Below are 24056 nucleotides of genomic sequence, written 5' to 3' on the forward strand. Positions count from 1 at the left end.
TGTGTACATGTTCTTTCTGTTTGTAAAGAACCGGCCCCACGTCTATATATATAGCATATGCAACCGGTTGCTAGTGTAATTCTTTTAACACACGGGATTATTCAGCAAATGATTTCCAATCACAGAATCACATCTAATGCTGGATACAGTGTTTGCGTTTTGTAAATATAGGTTAATTGGGTATGATCAGTACCTTTATTCTACTTTGCCTATTAATTGTTAAAGAGTGTACCCAACAAGGTCCAGAACCGTGATGGACTTTCCCATCTGTAACTCAGACCACCAACTGTAATAATCCTCACCTCTGCAGCAGCTTTGTTCAGGAGATTTACCACACTTCAGGGCTCTTCCTGGCCACAGCCACTCTCATTCTGATTGGATAAAGTCCCTTCTATACGACATTAAACCCAGACCTGTCTGCCCTCTTGGGTGGAAGGTAAAAACATCTCACTGGACTATTTCAACAAAGAGAGGGGAGATCCCCTGGTCAATATTCATCACTCACCAGGAGGAGGAAATGGCCTAGTGCAATATCGCTGGACTGTTAATCTAGAATCCAGAAAAAGGTTCCGGGGACCTGGGTTCAAATCCTGCCAAGGATGATGGAATTTGAACTCAATAAGTATCTGGAAATGAGATTCTAATGATGACCATGACTCCACTGTTAATTGTCGGAAAAAAACCATCTAGTTCACAAATGTCTTTTAGGGAAGGAAACTGCCATCTTTACATGGTCTGAGACAAACAAATGGCAGAAATAAAAGCAAATTACTGCAGATGCTGGAAAAATCTCAGCAGGTCGGGCAGCCTCTGTAAGGAGAGAAAAGAGCTGACGTTTCGAATCTAACTGACCCTTTGTCAAAGCTGCTTTGCCATTGTCAAATGGCAGATACTGGAATTCAAGGTGGACAAGCAGGTGCCTTGTTGTGTTCTTCCAGCTGCCTGCTTATCCACCTTTACGTGGTCTGGCCTACATGTGACTCCAGACCTACAGCAATGTGGTTGACTCTTAACTTCCCTCTGGGGCAATTAGGGATGGGCAATAAATGCTGGCCCAGCCAGCGACATCCTCATCCCATGAATGAATAAAAAAAACTAAAGAAAAAATTCTATGCTCATCAATGTTCCCGCCAAGTTTCACGTTTTCTCCAAGGTCCTGTGGATGGTGAGTGGTGTCGACACGCTCATCTGTGGCATTGACTTTTGGTTCAGGAGGTCACTGCTCTACACGGACCTCCAAGGCCTGTGCAGCCGGTATGACAATTAGAGGCAATACTACTAGCGACCACCACACTGTTGCTAGTGGGAGCTTACTGTGTACAAATTAGTTGCTGCACTTTCCATATTAAAACAGCGATTACATTAGAACAGTGCTTCATTAGCTGTCAAACATTTTGAGATGCCCTGAAGTTGTAAAAGGCTACTTTATAAACTTCTTTGTTTCACAAAGGTATCATAGAAGCAATCATCACTCCATGCAGTTACTTTCATTTTCCCTCCTCAGGTTTCACTTCAGTTCCTGCTATATCCTGCCACTTTTCCTCACAGTTTTTGCTCAGTTTGGAGTCATCAGTGGATTTGTAGAATCTTTCCCCAGTTCTTCTTCACTCGCTTGGAAAAGTCCTTTAAGAAGCTCTGTTTCTGCTTTCTGCTAACCCAGCAACTCCCACCCCATTCACACACCAACATACCTCTCCACAGAATCAAGCCCTTTGTATTTATTATCACCTTCCATTTCAATTGCTAAATCAGCTTTCAATCCAGTTAGCTAATTTCTCATTAATTCCACGTTCTTTAATCTCCTTTGAAAGCGTCAAATGCTGACCTTTTTCAAATGGCTTCTGAAAATCTAAGTAATTTACTTTCATTGGACTGCTCTCATGCACTAATTGAATTACCTCCTCAAAGAAATCAGGAGATGCAGAAGGCATGACCTTATTTCCACTGAAACTACAATGACTATCGTCTCTGTAATCTTTCAATGAACACCAGCTCTGCAAAATATTTTGCTCATTGCCAACTTGCCCTTGCTATGGCTCAGGTCATAGCATTTTTACCTCTGAACCACCAGTTCCTCTCTCACTCCAAGCTTTGAGTGCATAAACTCCATGGCTGACACTCCAATGTAACACTGAGGGAACCCTGCACTGCTGCAGGAGCTGTCTTTACATTACTGAAATGAACCTTGAAGTATTTAGAGATATCAGTGGTCATGAAACTACTGCACTGGTGTAAATACCCATGTGGCACACTCATGCCTTTCAGGGAAGGAAATCTGCTATCCTTACCCAGTCTGGCCAACATGCGACTCTAAATTTATGGTTAGTTCTTAACTGCCTTTGCATGGGTTCTAAAGGGTGCATCATTTACTGCTTCTCAAGGACAATTAGAGGTGGGCAATAAATACTGGCCTTGCCCTCAGTGCCCATATTTCATACATAAACAAAAACATAATGAGTCCTGGTTCTAGACTCACCAGCTAGGGAACAGCACCAGGTCCTGTCAAGCCATCTAAGAATTTTACGTCTTGTAAGGATACCATCCCTCAATTGTTTATATTCCAGAGGATATAAAACCAATCTTCTAAAGCTCTCACATAGGAGTCAATCTGGTCTTAGTATGTGCCATTTTTACTGAAAGTCATCTCGATTTTCTGTTTAGCATCAATAAATAAAGTTATAGGATACTAACCTCAGTGCACTGTGGGACAGTGAACTGGGCATCTGCTCCCAAGAGCGGAGGAAAATGGCTGTAACCACCACCCGCAACCCCGGCCCCGTCCCTCTTCCAAAAAGCACCAGGTTATATTTAGTATTCAGTTTAGGAAGTTAATTGACTCTTTTTTCAAATGCAGAATTAACCAGAAAGCATTTCCCACACCCCGACCATGTCATTTCACAATGTCCATTCCATGTTGCCCGGGCTGCAGAGTTACAGTTATGAAGAGAGATTGGATAGACTGGGATTGCTTTCCATGGAGCAGAGGAGATTGACAGGGGACATGATTGAGTAGTATAAAATTATGAGGGGCATATACAGAGTAGACAGGAAGAAACTTCTCTCCTTAATAAAGGGATCAACATCTGGGCCAGGAGGATTAGAGGAGATGTGAGGAAAAGCTTTTTGACCCAGACCCTGGTCGGAACCTGGAACTCATTGTCTGTTGGGCTGGGAGAGGTAGAAACCCTCATAACATTTAAGAAGAATTTAAATGTGCATTTGTAATGTCAAGGCTGCAGACCAAGTGCTAGAAAGTGGGTTTAAAATATTAGATGCTTGTACTTGAATGGCATGGATGCAATGGACTGAAGGGTTTTTCTCTGAACTGTAAATCTCTATGACTGTGTACATTCAATAAGATAGAAGGCACCCTAGAAGCTGAAGACACTACAAAACTCAAGCTGAACATGTTTAATCAAATATCTCAGAGATGCTCTGCAGACAGAGAGGAATGATCAGTGTTTCTTACTGACAGAATTATCGTTTGGATGTGCAATTGTCTAGGATGTCAAAGAAGCTGAAAATTGTGGATTTAAATTTCATTTCAGAAACTTCAGTACAATAATCCAGGCTCTCATGTCAGTGCAGTACTGAGGGAATGCTGTAGTATTTGAGTTGGACCCTTTTAGATGAGACATTAAACTGAGGCCCTATGGCTTTATTCAAAGCAGAGCAGGGACATTCTCCCTGGTGTCCTATCCAATATTCATCCTTCAACAATGACCCACTAGAGTAGATCATCAGGTAATTTATTCTCAATGGAGTGCATGGGAGTTTGATCTTTGTATCTCAACAGTCAGTACACTTCATAGGTGGTAAAGCACTTTGCGTTGCCCTGTGATCATTAAAGGTGCTATATAAATACAAGTTTAAACAATGTTTTTGCCCCTTTGTAGATTTTAGGTGTCCTCATTATAATTTCCAAACTTCTCTGGGTTTGGGCACCATTCCTTCAGCTTAGAAATTGCCTGGGTTGCACCTCTGTTTAAGACCGGTGACAGAGAGAAAATAAGGAATTATAGATCAGTTAGGCAAACATATGTCCTCAGCATTTCTCAGTGTCTATAAAGAAGGATAGGGTGACTGAACATCTTGACATTTTTTCATGGGACTTAACAGGAAGATCATGCCTGATGAGTTTTTAAAGAAATCATTCATGGATGTGGGCATCATGGACGTGACCAGTATTTATCACTGATTCCGAGTTGTCCCTGAGAAGGTGTTGGTGAGTCACCTTCTTGAACTGCTGAAGTCTACGTGGTGTAGAGACATTTCACAATACTGTTATAAAGGGAGTTTCAGGATTTTGAACCAATGACACTGAACGAATGGTCATGCATTTCTAACGGAAGGATGCTGAGTGGCTTTGATGGAAACATGCAGGTACTGGTGTTCCTGTGTATAAACTGTCCTTTTCCTTCTAAGCATTAGAGGGTTGCCAGTTAGAAGATGCCATCAAAAGATGGCAATGCATCTTGAAGATGGTACAAAGCCATAATAAACATTGCTGGTTGAGGGAGCGAATGGTTTGGATATGGTGCCCGCTTTTCCTGGATTAGCCCCTGATTTTTATTCAGAGACTCCTAACTCTAAAATCACTCATAAGAGGAAACATCCTTTCCACACCTACTCTGCCAAGACCCCCAACGTTTCACAGGTGGAAGTGCAGAACTTTGACAAACTTCTGGCTCAATCAGTTTACAATTTGAGTTGGATAGATTTTATAAAAGGATTTCAATCCAAGGAGAGACCAGGGAGGGAAGATACAGATCAGCAACAATCTCTTGTTGAATGGCAGAATTGTCTTGAGGTGCTGAGTGGCCTCCTCCTCATTATGTTAGGGCCTTCATGAATAGTCAAATGTTTTTTTCCTCCACCTGGACCCCCACCATCAAATAAATAAAGGTAATGGCAAAGCTCAGCATGTCCTGCAGACTCTTTCTCTTGCCAATATGGTGGTGAGATGAACTGTCAACAATCTCATCAATCTCCCCTTGGGTGCTTACAAATTGACTGAGCTGTATTGTTTTTTTTTTAAACAACTTACTTAAAAGAAACTGTCTTAACAGCGGTTTCCTCCACTCCGACAGTTTTGAGGTCAATTAGCACCAGAGAAAGAAACAAACTCCTGTTAGGAGCCATCAGTCAAGGGAATGATTCATTGGGAAAGAAGGTTCGCCTGCACTCCAGGGGAATTGAGTATAAACATCTTCAGACAAAAACTAAATCAATGTGAATTCTGGATATTCAGCTTCTTGAGTCTGAAACATAGACGGAGAAGTGGAGAAGCCAGATGACTGGTCTAATGAAAAAATGACACTAGGATACTGTGAACCAGGATACAGGGAAGGGGTCCACTCCAGCTCCGAATGCCAACTTTCATTTCAGCCACAACAGAAGCTGAGACACCTGAAAGCCTACTCATGCGGAATCCAAACAGAAGATAGTACCCAGTCAGATCTTACTCTGACATAAGAGAGCTGTCTAACATTGTCAACATGAAGGAGGTCTCAGGCTTCACCGGACAGGTGGAAATATTCAACCCTCTCTCCTTTGTAAAACACACACAAAGCTCATGACAGACAGAAGTAGTACTGAGTGTGCAGCAATCTTCCAGTAACACAACCGTGAGTCTGAGAAACTCGAACAGGGCAGCTGTCTTTCAGGAATGAAATTCCACAGATTAAGGGTCCTCCACATGAGATAATGGACCAACAACATCTACCAAAAATGAAGGATATCTGCGAGGTACAAGGTAATCCAGCAGAGATATGATCACACATCGGGACTAGAGTTGATGATCCTGAAAGAAGTGTTTTACTGTCCTTCCAAGTTTGAAGACAGCGAATTCTGAAAATCATGTGAAACGTCCAGACCATCTATAGTTGTGAAGTTAAAGACTTACAGGATATGGGGCAATGGTATGTGGAATAGACATAATGCATAAATGGGACTAGATTTATTTAGGATATCTGGTCGACATGGAGGAGTTGGACCGAAGGGTCTATTTCTGTGCTGGATATCTCTACGACTGTAATATTTATGATTGTACACTAGGTGAAAACAAAACATGGAGCTGGAGATGTTGGATAAGGCAATGACTCTGAAGAAGTTAATATTCACGTTGCACTGAATCCATCCATTCTACTGATGTCACACACAATCTGTGGGTGGGAACTATAGCTTTCAGAGGGAACTGATGCATTCTGTCCCAACTCCCCCGAGTCTCCGTAATTACGCCAGTTCAAATGCAGTTTAATTTATTCTTATCTTGCAATAATACTGTGTTTTCTAGTGCCTTCTGTGGATATTTGACAATGGCACATTCACTGCCCCAGTAATCACTAGATAGATCCCGGAAGAAGCAAATGTAATGGAGGATTGATGGCAACAAACTCTTGCAAACAACCATTACCCATAACACATCATACCACAGTAATGTCACTCAACTTGCAATCCAGAGGCCCAGGTTCATGCTCTTGGAGACACAGGCTCGAATCCCACCAAAGCAGCTGGTGGAATTCAAATTCAATCAATAAGAATTCTGGAAATGAAAGATAATCTCAGTAACGGTGACCATCATCACTGATATAATTCTACAGGGGCCAGGGTCCAACACCAAATCACCACTTTATTTACATGTGGAGAGTCCTTGACACTGATCCAGCTCTCTCAGAGCCAGCTCTCAGAGTGAACAGACCCGCTGATACTCCTGTTTATATCTGTCAGCCAGGGCTCATCAATTGGACCAGATTAACAGCCCCAATCAGGGATCTCACATTCTATGTGGTCCACCTGCCTGACCTCATTGCAATCACTACAATTATGTTTGTTGTAAAAACCTTTCTGGGTTCACTTTATCCTTCCGTGAAGGAAATTTGCCATCCTTAACTGATCTGGCCTATATGTGACTCCAGACTTACAATAATGTGCGTGGCTTAAGTGCCCTCTGAAATCGTCAAACAAGCTACTCAGTCCAAGGGCAATTAGTGATGGGCAACCAATTCCCATTAAAAAGAAACAACTTCCAGCAGGGCAATATCCCAAGGAAGAAAACCTAAAAAAGAAGAAAACGTGAAACTCCCTATCACAAGTAGTAGCTGAGATGAATAAAATTGACCACATTTACCTCAATAATCAGATGAGGGGGAAAAGAATAGAAGAATATGTTGGTAGGATCAGGGCAAGAAAGGTGAGGGTAGACTCAATGTGGACACCAGCATGAACCTACCGGGCCCGAACAGTGTGTTTCCTTGTCTTTTTTTCTCTCATTTGTACTTTGTTGCTCAGTTTACACTTCCTCAAGAAGGGACAAGACTTTCCCACTATCGACCGTGATCAGCCAGGAGTATTCCTCAAGTACTGGCCAATGCTTATCCCTCAAATAACCACCGAGCAAATTAACCAATCATTTATCACCTAATTGATTGTGGGTGTTTGCTTATGTATCCTATGTTATAAGGACTACACTTCAAACAAGATGGCGGCTGAGTAGCAGGGCTGTGCTTTGGCTTTTGAGCTCAGGGCTTGTCTGCTCCCATCTGCTGTCTTTCTTTTTTTCCTCTTTTAACTTCAGCTTCTTTTCTTTCATTTTTTCCCCCTGTTTATTTAATGTGTTTTGCGGCAGGTTAATCGGCAGCATTGACACAGCAGTGAGAGGGGGCCATGTGTGAAATGGTGGCAGCCTCCTGGCGGTCTGAGGTGGCACTCATGGCTCCTCCCGTGACGGGAGACTGTAATGGATGTTCTCCTACCGTTCGGGACTGACACCGGCAGCAGTGGTGGTAAAGCTCCTCCAGAGATCAGAGGACAGAATACGGCTTCTTCCAGACACTGATACGAGACTCTCAGGCTGACTGAGATTGAGGACGTGGCTCAGCCCGAGAGCTTGCATCAGTAGTTCTGAACACCTTTATAGAGATAAAACTTCGACTTTGAGATCTGGACGCTTATCCTACCTTTTTGTTTTCTTTTATTTCTGCTTCTTTTTTGACATTCTGGTTTTGTAACCAAGATGGCACTGGACAGTGGTGACTTTGTACACTTTTGCCCGTACTTATGTATTCCTATATTTGAGAACATGTGGCAATAAAATCTAATTCTAATTTCAAAAAGTACTTCATTGACCATGAAGCACTCAGGACATCCTGAGGTTGTGACACCACATATAATGCAGATTACTCTGTCTTGTTTCATGTCTTGGCTGTGTTTTGTGTGCAAGAGAAGGAAGGCAAGCAGGAACAGTGAAAGAGACAATATTGATGCACTGAGTGTAGAATGTACAAGGCAGAAAGCGGTGTGTGCTGAAGATGGAAAAGGATAGCTGGTAAAACACAAAATATTCCTTAAACACATCATGTCCATGTTTAAACAGCATCATAACAGGTTATAGGCCTCCGCTTAAAAAGCCTATTAATAGGTTATAGTTACATGTTTAAACAGCCCATTTACAGGTTATGTTTCTGCACTAAAATTCACATTAGCAGGTTAATAGAATGGATCTAAATCCCAGTTAATGAGTATATGAATGGTATACGAGAGTCAATATCCTGTCAATGGTGTAGTTAAACACATGGCTACAACTTGCAAACAGGCTATTAATACACCTGGCATGTACGAACACATCATAAAGTTAATGTAATCGTCCCAATCAAATCTTTGGCTGTGTGACTGTCAACAGTTATAATCCAGTCACTATTTCATTGTAGGATTCAAGAACCAGTTGAGGGCTGATGCTTTTGCGCCAGGATTTTCTTCCTGCTGTGCTTGTCTGGTGATACCTCTTTATTGTAACTATCCTTATCACAATGGATGGGAAATCCCAGAAGAGAGATATCTGAGATTCTCTACATCTGGGAGACCAAACATAAGCTTAGGGAAAGGCTCACCCAGCATTTGAGTCATACCCTCTACCTGTCTTCACCTCTCTCCAATTCATCACCCTGCCTCCGCCACCCCCTTTATCTGCAGCTCCCCCTATACCCACCCCCAATCCTGAAGAAGGGTAACACATGAAACATTGACTTCTCAAGTCCTGATGCTGCCTGGCTTGCTGTGTTCTTCCAGCCTCTTGCATGTCTACCTCAGTCATTTCAGAGGACAGATATAAATCAACCACACCACTGTGGGTTTGAAGTCACATGTAGGCCTGACTAAATAAGAGTGGCAGATTTCCTTCCCTAAAAGGACAAATCAGGGGATGGTTTTTACAACGTCTTTGTGCTCAACATGACAGAGACTAGTTTTAATATTCACATTCCAGATTTTTACAAATTTGGGTGGCACGGTGGTTCAGTGGTTAGCACTGCTTCCTCACATGCAGGGACATGGATTTGATTCCACCCTCAGTTGACTATCTGACTGGAGTTTGTACATTCACCCTGTGTCTGCTTGGTTTCTCCCAGTGCTCAAGTTTCCTCCCACTGTCCAAAGAAATTACAAGTTGGATAGATTAGCCATGGGAAATGCAAGGTTGGTCTAGGTGGGATGCCCTTCAGAGGGTTAGTGTGGACTTGATGGGCCAAATGGCCTCTTTCATACTTTTGGGATTCTATTCTATAAATTTAATTGGACCCTTGGCCCTAGCCTGGCATTCTGGATTAAGATTCTGCCACAGACTCCCCTTTAATCCAGAATAGGGTCATCTCTCTAACTGTAATGGAGTTTTCAACCCTGTTTGCAGGTTCCTCATGCTTTTTGGAACACTTTTCCACAGGAACCAGCTGCAGTAAGGATTACATTAAATTTTTGCAATATTTGAAAACAGCATGCAGCCTGGTGAGTTTTAACAAAAAGAAATCAAGGCGTGTAGATGAATCGGAAGAGTTTGCGCATTCAAAAAGACATTTTTAGCATTGTGTTGGAAAGCCCCTTTGATCACCTGTCAATCTGAGAGGTGGTAAGATTTAAGGCAGATGGGAGATGTTTTTTTTAAGAGAACACAGACAGGAGGAAAGGATAAATGTGCTTTTCGAAACAGGCGGCTGTATAAGACAGGAGGTAGGGAAGAGTTACTTTTGCAATTTAAACAGGTGACTCATTGAGTGGGATAGTGTGGATTATTCTTTGTTCTGTACCTTTTAATGTAAGTATATGGTGCTGAGTGAGCTAAGCAACTTCAGTCATGCCTAACGCTCGATATTTCACCTCAGTACAACATTCTGTTTCTAATTCCAAGTGCACATGTGATTTCTTCAAAAATGCAACCCCTTTAAATACTTTTTGTGGTCATACGTGAAGTAATTAACAGGGTTTGACTTGCCTGCAGCCTGCACAGAGATTTACGGTTTGCTGCACATCTGTGCAGCTAAGAGCGAACATGGGCCAACTGTTATAGAGAACAACTTATAATTAAAATGAAACTTCTCCTCCCGGTACTAACTTGATGCAACTTCAGAGGGATTGAAGAGATGTATTTGCAAAAGACATCTAACTGATCCAGATCCTGAGGGGATGTGAGAATTACAACTTCATGTTACTCTCTCATTCAGGAAATACACAGATGTGATGATTCAGCCCCAGTCTAAAACATTAAGTGACTGAATGACACTAGTTAACCTGGGAATCTGTAACAAAATCGCTAATTAAAATAATCAACAGGTTCTAAATTGAGACAAGGAAAGAGAAATCTGTACACACTCCTGCAGTTTCAGCTGGTGTCTCACAATTGTAAACTGTTTGGAAAAATAGCAAGGGTTTGTACTGATACACTGCCTTTCAAATTTTAATAACATCGCAAATGGCCAGCCCATTGTTTATAAGCAAAATGCAGCTATGTACAGGGACAGAGGAACTGGAATAGGCCATTTAGCCCCTTGTTCTGTCATTTAATGAGATCACAACTGATCTGTGTGGCCTAACTTTATGCATCTGCCTTCGGCCCATATCCCTTAATAACTTTGCTAAACAATAAATATATTCATCTCAAATTTAAAATTAACAACTCATCTAGTACCCACACTCTCATTTGTGGAAGAGAGTTCCAAACCTCCACCGCCTTTATGTGTCGAAGTGCTTCTTAACATCTCTCCTGAATGGTTTGGCCCTAAGTCTCAGACAACGCCCCAGTTCTAAACATGTATGCTGTGCAGACGAGAACAGCAGCTAATTGGAGACTAGCAAGATTCCACAATGGTCAGCGACGTACATTGCTGGTTGAGTGAGCCATATTGCTTAGAGGCCTTTGGTCTTTTTCCAGTGGTTTTTCCACCTGAACAGGCTGGCAAGGCCTCAGGCAAACCTCCCGCCTGAGAGACGGGTAAGCCGTCCAACCAAGGCTGTGTCCAGGCGTTATTTTCTTCCCCAAGGAGGTTATAGGGCTGGCTAGTTGTGCATTCACTGGTTCACTTGCCAACTGTTTTCATATTTGGATGTGGCCTTGCTGTATGTCCAGCTGTGAAATTTACTGAGGCCTCTAAAGCAAGTGAGTGGGGTGCAACAGCCACAGCATTGCATCTTCATGAGCAACCTTCCTCTTCGAAGGAAACAATGAGGATTGAAGCTGAGGTTTCTGAGGATCCTAACTGTGAGAACAATGGGATTAAAACTGGCAATATCATTCATTTCTACTGGAAAACCACATACTCACTGTGGGCGCTGCCTGCCTGTTCACACACAAGGTTTGATGTTTCTGTTCGCTTTGTTCATTTAACAGCAGGTTAATAAACTTTGCAGACATCATTAGCCTGGGATGAAAGGAACAGCTTTACTTGATGAGTGGTTCAGGAAGTTGGTTGTGGATAGTGTTTGAATTGTTAACTTGTTCGGCCAAACAAGAGGCTGTAATGATTGCAAAAACTGGCGACAGCATCTTAGGTGAATGACTGATCAACTGGTTGACTCTTGCTTTGTGGATTGGATGGTTTTGTGTTAGCTGTCCATAGATTTCCACATAAAAATGTCTTATCTATAAGGCCCTACATGTATATCATAGCTTTTGTGATCCCAAGACATCCCAAAGTGCTGTACAGCCAATGGAACAAAGTGACTGTTGCAATACTTTTTTTTAATCAATCACAGGATGAGGGCATTGTTAGCTTGGCCAGCATTTATTGCCCATCCCTAAGGGCCCAGAAGGCAGTTAAGAATCAGCCACGTTGCTGTAGGTCTGGAGTAACATGTAGGTCAGAGCAGTTAAGGATGGCAGTTTCTTTCCTTAAAGGACATTTGTGAACTAGATGGGTTTTTATGACAGTTAACAACAGATCTGTGGTCATTAAATTCTTAATTCCAGATTTTTGTTGAATTCAAATTCTACCATCTGCAATGGCGGGATTTGAACCTGGATCCCCAGAACATTACCTGGGTCTCTGGATTACCGATCCAGCAATAATACTATTATTGCTTCCCCTGCCACAGGGATGGACAACACAGACTGGTCTGGCCAGTAATGCTCACATCCCCGTGAACAAATACAGAACAACTTAATTTATCCAAACATCAATTATCCGAATTTTGGATTATCTGAACAAGATCTCAAGGTCCCATAAATGCTTCTTTCGTTTATAATCAGATCAATTATCCGAACAAAATCCAATGCCTGTCTTGTTCAGATAACTGAGGTTGTTCCGTCATTGAAGAGATATATTTTAACAGTTTGCATATAGTGTGCAACCATTACACTTCACACATGATGCTGCGATATACCAATGTTTCGGTTATTACAAAAGAAAAAGTTAACCTAACCATGTCTTGCTGGTTTAAGGCGCTAGCCACAATATAAGTGGATGGCATACTCTTGTCTGAGCGTCGGTGTCAGTTAAAGGTCCCCATCCAGGAATTTGTTCACAAAATCTAAGCTCACACTCAAATACAATGCTGATGGAGGGAGTCCTGTACTTTTAGGGAGCTGCAATTGGAATATTGGCATTTATTGCTAAAGGAATGGAACATTAAAGTAGGGAAGTATTACTGCAACTGTAAAAGGCATATTGAGACTGCACCTGGAGTATTACGTACAGTTTTGGTCATCTTACTTGAGAGAACTCCCAGTTTGTGTATTGGCAGCAGATCAGAGGAGATTCACAACATTGATTCCAGAGTTTAGATTAGGGTGGTGCTGGGAAAGCACAGCAGGTCAGGCAGCATCCAAGGAGCAGGAAAATTGATGTTTCGGGCAAAAGCTCTTCATCAGGAAAGCTGATTCCAGAGGTGACGGGGTTTGTCAAATGAAAGGAGATTGAGCAGTTTAAGCTGATCCCTTTCATTGTGGAAAATCTAGAATGAGAGGTCACGGTTTTAGAATAAGGGGCAGCTGATTTAAAACAGGGATGAGGAGAAATTGCTTCGCAGATGGTTGTGAAGTTGTGCGATTCACTACCCCAGAATGCAGTGGATGCTGAGACACTGAATAAATTTAAGGATAAGACAGGCTGAAGTGTGACAGTAGTGGCTGGAAGGGTTATGAAGAATGGACAGGAAAGTGGTATTGAGGCTGACATGACAGAATTAAATATAGGAGCAGATTTGAGAGGCTGAATGGCCTACTCCTGCTCCTAGTTCTTATATTCTGTCTTTCAATAAGGCAGTAAAATATTGAGACCATGTCTACTGTCCTGGTTTGAAGACGTTTCCATGGTAACAACATAATAAAGCACACACAGCATCAAATACCACAAATGGACATGAACTCACCCTCAATTTTCAATTTCTGTTGTTTTCCTCAACTAATTGATTTTTCTCTATTCCTCCCATGCAGTTTATCTTTTGTTCACCTTCTCCCTGTGTGTGGGTCTTTCTCTCTCTCGCGCGCTCCCCCTCCCCATTGTTTGTGTTGCCATCTCTCTCTTTCTTTGCTTTAATTCATGCTTCTAGCTCTCAATTTCTCTCCGACTGTGTTTCTCTCCCTTCCTCCAGTTTGAATGCTTCACTCCCTCTTCCTCTCCCATTCGGAGTATGTGGGTCTGTGTCTCTCACCCCAAGTGTGTGTGTGTGTGTGTGTGTGTGTGTGTCTCTCTCTCTCTCTCTCCTCGTTCGTTTGTGTCTCTCTTTCTCTCTCATTCCCAGTTTGTCTCTCTCTCTCTCATTCCCAGTTTGTGTGTGTCTCTTTCTCTTTCTCATTCCCAGTTTGTGCATGTCTCTCTCCTCTCTCGCTTCTCTCAGTCCCAGTTTGTGTACTTCTCTTTCTCCACCACCAGCCCTGTTCAGAACTCACCTGGTGTATTTCCTTGACCTTGATCCTATTATCCTCAGCACTGTCGTGTTGTGTTTCTGAATAATGAGCAGCTCCCAGGCACAGCAGGTTTATTGCAAGCACAACTATCAGCTTGTTGTGCAAACACCAACTGTGCATACAGGGAGAGTTTCTCAGATGGAGGCACTCACCTGGAGGGGAAACTCCTAACCAGAGCCATGGGGCTGGGATTCCTCCTTGGCTTAAACTAAGGTTGGCACAGCTAAAAGATCTGTAAGGACTCTCTCAGCGTAGTAACAGGGTAAGGTTTTCAGACCGAGGTGCATCATTCCCAGTATAATTCACACAGAAACAGACGGCTATGTCCTCCACTGCTGGCCAAGGACACAGGACGAGCCAGCTATGGAAATGCTTTAGCTACTGGATCTGGAAAGGTCATGCTCTCTCACACACTTTGGACTGGGCAGTGGCCAGTGCACCAATGACTCCTATTCAAAGAAGCAAGGCAGCCCAGTAAAGAGATCGACAGCACAGAAAAAGGCTGTTTGTCCTACTGCATCCATGCCAGTCAAAAACTGCCACCATACCATTCTAATCTCATTCCCAGCACTTGGCTGGTAGCTTTGCATGCACTGGCATCACAAGTGTACATCTAAGGTACTTCTTAAATTCCTCTGAGGGTTTCTGCCCCAACCAACCTTACAGGTGGTGAGTTCCACATTTCTACCAGCATCTGGGTATAACAGTGTTACCTCACATCCCCTGTAAATCTCCTGCCCTTTACCCTTAAATCTATACTCCCTGGTCATTGATCCCTCCATCTTTCTATCTATGCCTCTCATGCTTTTATACATCTCAATCACATCCTCTCTCAGTCTCCTCTGCTCCAAGGAAAGCAGTTCCAGTCTCTCTTCATAACTGAATCTCTCCAGCCCAAGCAACATCCTGGTAAATCTTCCTCTGTACTCTCTCCAGTGCTACCACATCCCTCCTAGAATGTAGACTCCAGAAATGCACATAATACTCCAGCAGTGGGCTCACCAACATTTTATACAGATCCCACATAATGCCCTGCCTTTAAACTCAACACCTTGCCTAATAAAGGTAAGTATCCCATATTCCTTCTTAGCCACTTCATCCACCTGATACCTTCAGACACCGGTGTGCATGCACACCAAGGTCCCTTGGATCCTCGGTGCTTCCCAGGGTCCTACTAATCATCATGTATGTCCTGCCCAAATACACCACCTTACGCTTATCCAGACTGAATTCCATTTGCCACAGATCAGCCCACTTGACCAGCCTGTCCATATCCTCCTGTACTTAACGCTATCCTCCTCACTATTTACCACCTCAACAACTTGCGCATCACCTGTGAACTTCCTAATCAACCATACCTACATTCAAGTCTAAATTCTTTATATAAACCACAAACAACAACGGTCCCAAAACTGACCCCTGTGGGACCCCACTGGTGACAGTCTTCCAGTCAGAAAAACACCCTCACCCTCTCCTTCCTGCCACTCAGCTAACATGGATCTAATTTGCCAAATTTACATGGAGTCCGCGAACTCTTACCTTTGCTGTCAGTCTCCCAAGTGGGACCTAATCTAAAGCCTTGCTGAAGTTGAAAGCATTTCCCTCATCTACACATCTGGTCACCTCTTCAAAAAATTCAAACAAGTTGGTCAGACAGGAGCTGCCCTTAACAAAACCAGGTTGACTCTCCAAGTTCATTCTGTCCCTTAGAATTGATTCCAATAGTTTCCACACCACCAAGGTTAGACTGGCTGGCCTGTAATTCATCCTTGTTATATCTCAATGTTAAGAATTAGGAACTAGTTATTTTGGGAATGTTGACCCAGGCTGTCACATGAACTGCTGCACTGCAGCCATATGCCATGGAACAATGTATTAGTCCATTGAGCAAATGAAGCAAAGCAAGAAACATACTCCATGAAGATCCATCATTTTGTGTCTAAGCATGAAAATATTTTGACTTTACAGGAACCAGAAGACAGAACTGGTTGGCATTCTGCTAACTGGAATTTAAAGGAATGAGAGATGATCTCATTGAAACATTTGGATTCTTATGGGGCTTGACAGAGTAAATGTTGAGAGGACGGTTCCCCACATGGGAGAGTGTAGGACCACATGACAGTCTCAGAATAAAGGGGTACCAATTTAGGCTGAGATGAGGAAGGAATTGCTTCTGTGAGGGGTTTGAGTGTCTTTGGAACTCTTTGCCACAGAGAGCTGTGGGGACAGAGTCCTTGCATGTATTTAAGGCAGAGATAAATAGATTCTTCATCAACAGGGGAATCAAGGGTTACATGGAAAAGACCGTAAAGGAGATGTGAGGAATGTTGAATCAGCCACAATCTTATTGAATGGAAGAGCAGGCTGAAGGGGCTGAATAGCCTACTGCTGTTCCTAATTCTTATGGTCTTAAAACGGTCCTTCAAACAACATCAGCCAAGAGCCAAGCTAGGCCTACACTTCACCACTGCTACTGGGATCTTACCATGCCCAAACAGTGGGTGCCACGTGCTTCTCCAATAAACAGTCATCAAAGTCATTCACTGTTCACACCCAAGGCTGCACCTAACCGACGAGGTTCCTCTCCAGACAAAACAGCCAACTGATCACCCAAAATTCCAAAATGTGAAGACAAAAGTTTGGTTTTGGAGGATTATAAACACTAAATATACTGCCCCCAAAGTATGAGGCTATATTATTCTTTGTGATGTGCAGCAACATAAATATCAGTGCTCGCCTTTCCTTTTGAGTACAATTCAAAACAGTCAAAGACACAAACCCGTGCCTTAAATCTGACCTGACATGAAGGGAACTTGTAGCTAATGACCAATGCCAACAGCAGGAGGATCTGTACAGACAATTCAAACCCATCACTGTGAAACCGGCTCACAGTGTAAAAACCATGCATTTCTTTCGAATAGCCATATTTCTATGAGGTATTCGTCCTTGCAGGTGCACTCTCACTCACCTGTAGGCTGGGATACCAGGGTTTGCAATCATGATGGATTCCAGGTGGAAACGTCCATCGCCAAGGTAACTGGAAGGGGAAAAGACACATGTGCTGCATTAGTGTGGGAGTGTGGCAGCACACATTCGTGTTAATCACTACTGCTGCCAGCGCGAGAAGTAAGTCAATTTCAAAACAAAGCAGCTCCACAGGTCCCGAGCTCAGGCCTCTCTGTCAGGCCCCGAGCTCAGGCATCACTGTCAGGCCCCGAGCTCAGCCTCTCTGTCGGGGAGGGGGGGGAGAGAATCACTCTGAGAACAAGATCTTTGTCTTCACATGTTTATGGGATTTGGGTGTCACCATCACTTATTGCCCATTCTTAATTGCCTTTGGACTGACTGAGGAGCAGGTCTGCTAATGGGATTGCAGGTGATGAGGCACAAAGAGCTACCATATGGGTCTCCAACCAAGTTAAAACAGCTATTCTCCCAATGGACCACACTCCTCCTTCCCCCACTACCACTCCTCACTCACAACACAATCAATAAAGTTTCACAGTCACCATTACTGAGAAGAGTTTTCAGTTTCAGCTTTTATTAGTTAATTGAATGTAAATTCCACCAGATACTGTGATGGGATTTGAACCAGTGTCCCCAGAGCATTAGCTTCTGGATGACTGATTTACTGACATCACGGCTATGACAATGTCCTCACCCACTTTCTGTCTCTTTGGGAGGGGCTGGGCAGAATCATTCAGGATTCTGCTGCTGACTAGCAGCAAAACTAAATGGGGGAGGGCCGGGGGAACAGACGAGTGATAAAGCCCTAATCCTTCCCTCAAAGGAATTTGTGCTTCTGGAATACACTGGTTTGGTTAGTGCTGACTATCTTCAAGGGCCTAGTAAACCAGTTCCTGATTGGAGCAGACACTGTATGGTATGGAAGGTCAGCAGATTAATGGATAACTCTGAGCCAATTGGTCTAAGGTCTGAGTAGTCTCAGTCACCCAAGGAGCAGTTGGATCAAATCCCACTTCTGAGTTTAATTCAGATAAATGCGAGGTGCTGCATTTTGGGAAAGCAAATCTTAGCAGGACTTATATACTTAATGGTAAGGTCCTAGGGAGCGTTGCTGAACGAAGAGATTTTGGAGTGCAGTTCATAGCTCTTTGAAAGTGGAGTCGCAGGTAGATAGGATAGTGAAGAAGGCGTTTGCTATGCTTTCCTTTATTGGACAGAGTATTGGGCACAGGAGTTGGGAGGTCATGTTGCGGCTGTACAGGTCATTGGTAAGGCCACTGTTGGAATATTGCGTGCAATTCTGGTCTCCTTCCTATCGGAAAGATGTTGTGAAACTTGAAAGGGTTCAGAAAGGATATACAAGGATGTTGCCAGGGTTGGAGGATTTGAGCTATAGGGAAAGGCTGAACAGGCTGGGGCTGTTTTCCCTGGAGCGTCGGATGCGGAGGGGTGACCTTATAGAGGTTTACAAAATTATGAGGGGCATGGATAGGATAAATAGACAAAGTCTTTTCCCTGGGGTCGAGGAGTCCACAACTGGAGGGCATAGGTTTAGGGTGAGAGGGGAAAGATATAAAAGAGACCTGAGGGGCAACTTTTTCATGCAGAGGGTGGTACATGTATGGAATGAGCTGCCAGAGGATGTGGTGGAGGCAGGTACAATTGCAACATTTAAGAGACATTTGGATGGGTATATGAATAGGAAGGGTTTGGTGGGATGTGGGCCGGGTGCTGGCAGGTGGGACTAGATTGGATTGGGATATCTGGTCGGCATGGAAAGGTTGGACCGAAGGGTCTGTTTCCATGCTGTACATTTCTATGACTCTATGACTCCTGGCAATGCCTACTGGCATGGGCTCTGTAGGCGGTGGGATCTCCTCCTCTGATATGATCTTGATTTGGAGATGCCAGTGTTGGACTGGGGTGTACAAAGTTAAAAAGCACACTAGCTTCCAATTAAACCTGTTGGACTATAACCTGGTGTTGTGTGATTTTTAACTGATGTGATCTTGCGTGCATGTCTGGGAGGAGCTGTCTAGGGTACTGCTCCCCTCTGAGTGGGTTTTGGATCTCACAGGAGATGATGTGGCTGGCTGTATTGTAGGGTAGGAGCTGTGGGAGAGGAGATGGCAAAAGGTGCAGGTTACAATGCTCGACTCTCATAATTGTGGTTCAGCCAAGGGTTTATTGGTTTTGTTTTATTCATTCAGTCTTGGGATTTGGGTGCCCCCAGTGGGCCCAGCATTAATTGCCTCGTCCCTTGAGAAGGTGGTGGTGAGCTGCCTTCTTGAACCACTGCAGTCCATTTGCTGTAGGTAGACCCACAACACTGTGGAGGGAATTGAAGAAATTTGATCCAGCAACACTGAAGGAATGATGATATATTTCCAAGTCAGGATGGCGAGTGCTTTGGAGGTGGTGTCATAGACTCAAAGAGTCTTAGAGATGTAAAGCACAGAAACAACTCGTTCATGCCGCCCGTCCTAAACGAATCTAGTCCCATTTTCCAGCACCCGGCCCATATCCCTCTAAGCCTTTCCTATTCATATACTCATCCAGATGCCTTTTAAATGTTGCAATTGTACCAGCCTCCAGCACTTCCTCATATACGTACCACCCTCTGCATGAGAATGTTGTCCCTTAGGTCCCTTTTAAATTTTTCCCCTCTCACCCTAAACCTATGCCCTCTAGTTCTGGACTCCCCGACCCCAGGGAAAAGACTTTGTCAATTTATCCTATCCATGCCCCTCATGATTTTATAAACCTCTATAAGGTCACCCCTCAGCCTCCGATGCTCCAGTCTATTCAGCCTCTCCCTGTAGTTCAAATCCTCCAACCCTGGCAACATCCTTGTAAATCTTTTCTGAACCCTTTCAAGTTTCCAAACGGAGGGAGACCAAAATTGCACACAATATTCCAAAACTGACCTAACCATTGTTCTGCACAGCTGCAACATGACCTCCCAACTCCTGTACTCAATGCTCTGTCCAATAAAGGAAAGCATACCAAATGCCTTCTTCATTACCTATCTATTTGCGATTCCACTTTCAAGGAACTAAGAACCTGCACTTTAAGGTCTCTTTGTTCACACAACACTCCCCAGGACTTTACCATGAAGTGTATAAGTCCTGCTCTGATTTGCCTTTCCAAAATGCAGCACCTCACTATGTGTCTGCTGCCCTGTCCTTTGAGGTGATAGAGGTCATTTGTTTGGAAGATGCTGCCTAAGGAACCTTGGTGAATTTCTGCAGTGCATCTTGTAGATAGTACACAATGCTGCTACTGAGATCAGTGGTGGAGGGAGTGACTGTGGATGTTGTAAAGTGAGCACATGCTGCCTATGGCATTGGTAACTCTTGCTGACATAAGCCTTTGAAAACCATTGTTAGCCCAACATATACTGTTTACAAGTGACTCTAGTCAATGTGTGCCGACAAGTTCTCTTCACATCTACACAGTAGAGAGGACAAAGTGAAAATGATTAAAGTCAGGGGAAATTAACAGATCAAGATGAATTGTGAAGTGGTGCTTTCTAAACTTTCTCTCTCATCTACCTGATACGTGAAATCTTCCAATCATCGATCTTGGAAAGACAGTATTGTCACAGCACAGGAGGAGGAGGCCATTCGGCCCATTAGGTCTGTGTTAGGTTCCTGCGAGAACAATTCAGCCAGTCTCACTTCTCTGTCTTTCTCTAATAACATCATATTTTTTTCCTCTTTACTGTGTTGCAAAGGAACACATGTTCTGCTTTATAAACAAGCAGATTCTTGTTGCAAAACCCAGAAATTGTATGTATTTTTAGATAATACTCTTATCATTTGTACTCGGATAAATACAGCAGCAGCTCTGCAAAATGAAAATCCAAACATTTCTCTTGCCTAAAACTAAAGATTTGATGCTGGTTATTTTTAAATTGAATCACTCAAATTAAAAGTGAGCTACAAACACACACGCACACACATTTTTAAGGTGTGGAGGAGGAGAGTGAGAAAGATATAGACACATACAATTCACTTCACGGTCAGACAGCAAACCAACATACTGGCTGCTCCACACTTTATTACCTTCCTATTAAGATTCTTGTAAGCTGTTCACCATCCGTATGATGTACATGTGATTCTGCAAATTTAAATATTGCATTTTAAACCTGCTGTTCAATTTAAAATCCCAAATTATATCTCGATACCGTGAGATTATATCTCCCATATGTCAGGATGGCATGTTGTATCAATTCCGATCAAAGACCCTCCTTTGAGCTCAAGGTGATGATTGTGAGTTATTCAGCACAGTACAGTCTATACGGACCAGGGCTCTAGTTGCTGTTAGGACAATCCAGCATTACAAAAACTCGAGTGGCCACTTGGCAAATCATCACCACATCAGCCGCTTTCTGCTTGGCCTACCATCCAGTTGGTGCAGCTACAACTCTTCAATTTATTGGCAGTGGCTGGCAGCTCTTTATTTTAAAATAATTGCTGAGCTGCCCTGAGCCTTGTATCATTACACAGCTCTTTGATTCTCTTTTATCATTCATTCATAAGTTGTGGGAGTTAGTGGATAGGCCAGTATTCATTTATTGACCATCACTAATTGCCCTCAAGAAGTTGGGGCTAGTAAACTACCTTCTTAAACACAACTGAGTGACTTGCTGAGCTATTTCAGAGGGCAGTTAAGAGTCAGCCATGTTCCGATGGGGCTGGAGTCAATGTACACCAGATCGGATAAGGACGGCAAGTTTCCTTCCGCACTGGGTTTTTACAACAATCTAGTAGTTCCGTGGTCACCATTATTGATGTTAACTTTTTACTCCAGATCTGTTTAACTAACAAAATCAAAAATCTCCAGTAATTTGCTGTGGTGAGATTTGAACTCAAGACCAGGGGAGATGAGGCACCATGGTAGAATAGAATAGATTAGAATCCCTACAATGTGGAAACAGGCCATCAAGTCCATACTGACCCACTGAAGATCATCCCACCCAAACCCACCCCTCTGCACTATCCCCATAACTCCACATTTCCCACAGCTAATTCAGCCAGCTTGACATCTCTGGACACCATGGGGCAATTTCACACGGCCAATCCACTTAACCTGCATATCTTTGGACTGTGGGAGGAACCCAGAGGAAACCCCACACGGACACTGGGAGAATGTGCAAACTCCACACAGACAGTTGCCTGAGGGTGGAATTGAACCTGGGTTCCTGGCGCTGTGAGGCAGCAGTGCTAACCTCTGACCCACCATGCCACCCCATGTGTAGTAATGTCACTGCGTGAATAATTAGAGGCACAGGTTAATGTTCTGGTGATAAAGTATAACCCACCGTGGCAGGTGCTGAAATTTGAATTCAATGGATAAAGTCTGGAGTTGAGAGCTAGTCTCAGTGATAGTCATAGTCATAGAGATGTACAGCATGGAAACAGACCCTTTGGTCGAACTCCTCCAGATATTTCAAATACATTTAGTCCCATTTGCCAACATTTGGCCCATAACGCTCTAAATCCTTCCTATTCATGTACCCATCCACACACCTTTTAAATGTAAATTGTACCAGCCTCCATCACTTCCTCTGGCAGCTCATTCCACACACGCATTACCCACTGCATAAGAATGTTGCCCCTAAGTAACTTTTTATATCTTTCTCTATTCACTTTAAACCTCTAGTTTTGGAGTCCCTCATCCCAGGGAAAAAATCTTGTCTATTTGCCCTATCCATGCCCCTCATGATTTTATAAATTTCTATAAGGTCACCTCTCAGCCTCTGATGCTCTTGGGAAAACTGCCCCAGCCTACTCAGCTTCTCCCTATGGCTCAAACCCTCCAACCCTGGCAACATCTTTGTAAATCTTTTCTGAACCCTTTCAAGTTTCACAATATCCTTCCTATAGCAGGGAGACCAGAATTGCACACAGTATTCCATCAGTGGCCTAACCAATGTCCTGTAAAGCTGCAACATGATGTCCCAACTCCTTTACTCAATGCACTGACCAATAAAGGCAAGTGTAACAAACACCTTCTTCACTATCCTATCTACCTGTGACTCCACTTTCAAGGAACTATGCACTGCACTCTAAGGTCTCTTTATTCAGATAATTGATCACTAGTCCACAGACTAATCAGCTAATTGTTGCCAGCGAAAGCTCTATTCATATTCAGACTCTGGCTCCAGCTAGTATGCAAACTAGGCTTCCACTAATGCTTGAACAAACAGCTGTGTAAACACCACATACAATGAGTATCAGGTAACTTGCTTTTAAAACAAGTGCAACAATTAAAGACACAGATAAATAAAAAGATACAGTTTTTACATGTCTAAGTGCAGAGATGTCACCCATGGTGAAATCACCAGGTTATGCACAACCAATGTAACCTTTTACACGTGTGGCTATCTAAACAGGATTAAACAGTGTGATGGTGACCATGAAATGAACACCAATTGATTCACATCTTTAAGGCAGGAAATCTGCCGCCCTTACCTTTAGATTCATTCATTCATGCAATGTAGATGTCAGTAGCTGTATTGATGTTTATTACTCAATACCAGATTCCCTTGAGGTGGTGGTGGATGACCTTCTTGAACCACTGCAGTCCTTGGACCACACTGTCCTGAGGGAGGGAATTCCAGGACTTTTACCCAATGACACTGAAGGAACGGCGATATATTTCCAAGTCAGGATGGTGGGTGTCTGGAAGGTGAACTTGCAGGAGGTGGTGTTCCCATGTATCTGCTGTCCTTGTACTTCTAGATGGAAGTGTCATGGGTTTGGAAGGTAGTGTCGAAGGAGACTTGGTTAATTTGTACAGTACATCTTGTAGATGGTAATAGATGGTCTGACCTTGTTTGATTCCAGACTCATAGAAATGTAATTGCTTCTTAACTGTCCTCGGAAATGGCAGAGCAAACCACCCTGTCCAG

The 24056-nt window shown here is 43.2% G+C and overlaps 1 protein-coding gene across 5 annotated transcripts in view; it reads right to left on the reverse strand.

The window, feature by feature from the left end:
- dph1 (diphthamide biosynthesis 1) overlaps positions 1 to 24056 on the reverse strand; it is a 613903-nt gene that overhangs the window by 159900 nt on the left and 429947 nt on the right. For 4 of the 5 annotated variants that reach the window (XM_087977225.1, XM_087977228.1, XM_087977227.1 and 1 more), the window contains one exon: positions 17139 to 17207. The exons of the other annotated variant lie outside the window; for it this stretch is intronic. In XM_087977225.1, coding sequence (XP_087833351.1) covers positions 17139 to 17207 — 69 coding nt within the window. The remainder of the gene's footprint in view (positions 1 to 17138; positions 17208 to 24056) is intronic. 5 annotated transcript variants of the gene reach the window in all.

The sequence above is a fragment of the Chiloscyllium plagiosum genome, unplaced genomic scaffold (genome assembly GCF_037043375.1).
Source record: "Chiloscyllium plagiosum isolate Xiang-an unplaced genomic scaffold, Cpla_swu_hap1 HiC_scaffold_31, whole genome shotgun sequence".
Classification (NCBI taxonomy): Eukaryota; Metazoa; Chordata; class Chondrichthyes; order Orectolobiformes; family Hemiscylliidae; genus Chiloscyllium; species Chiloscyllium plagiosum.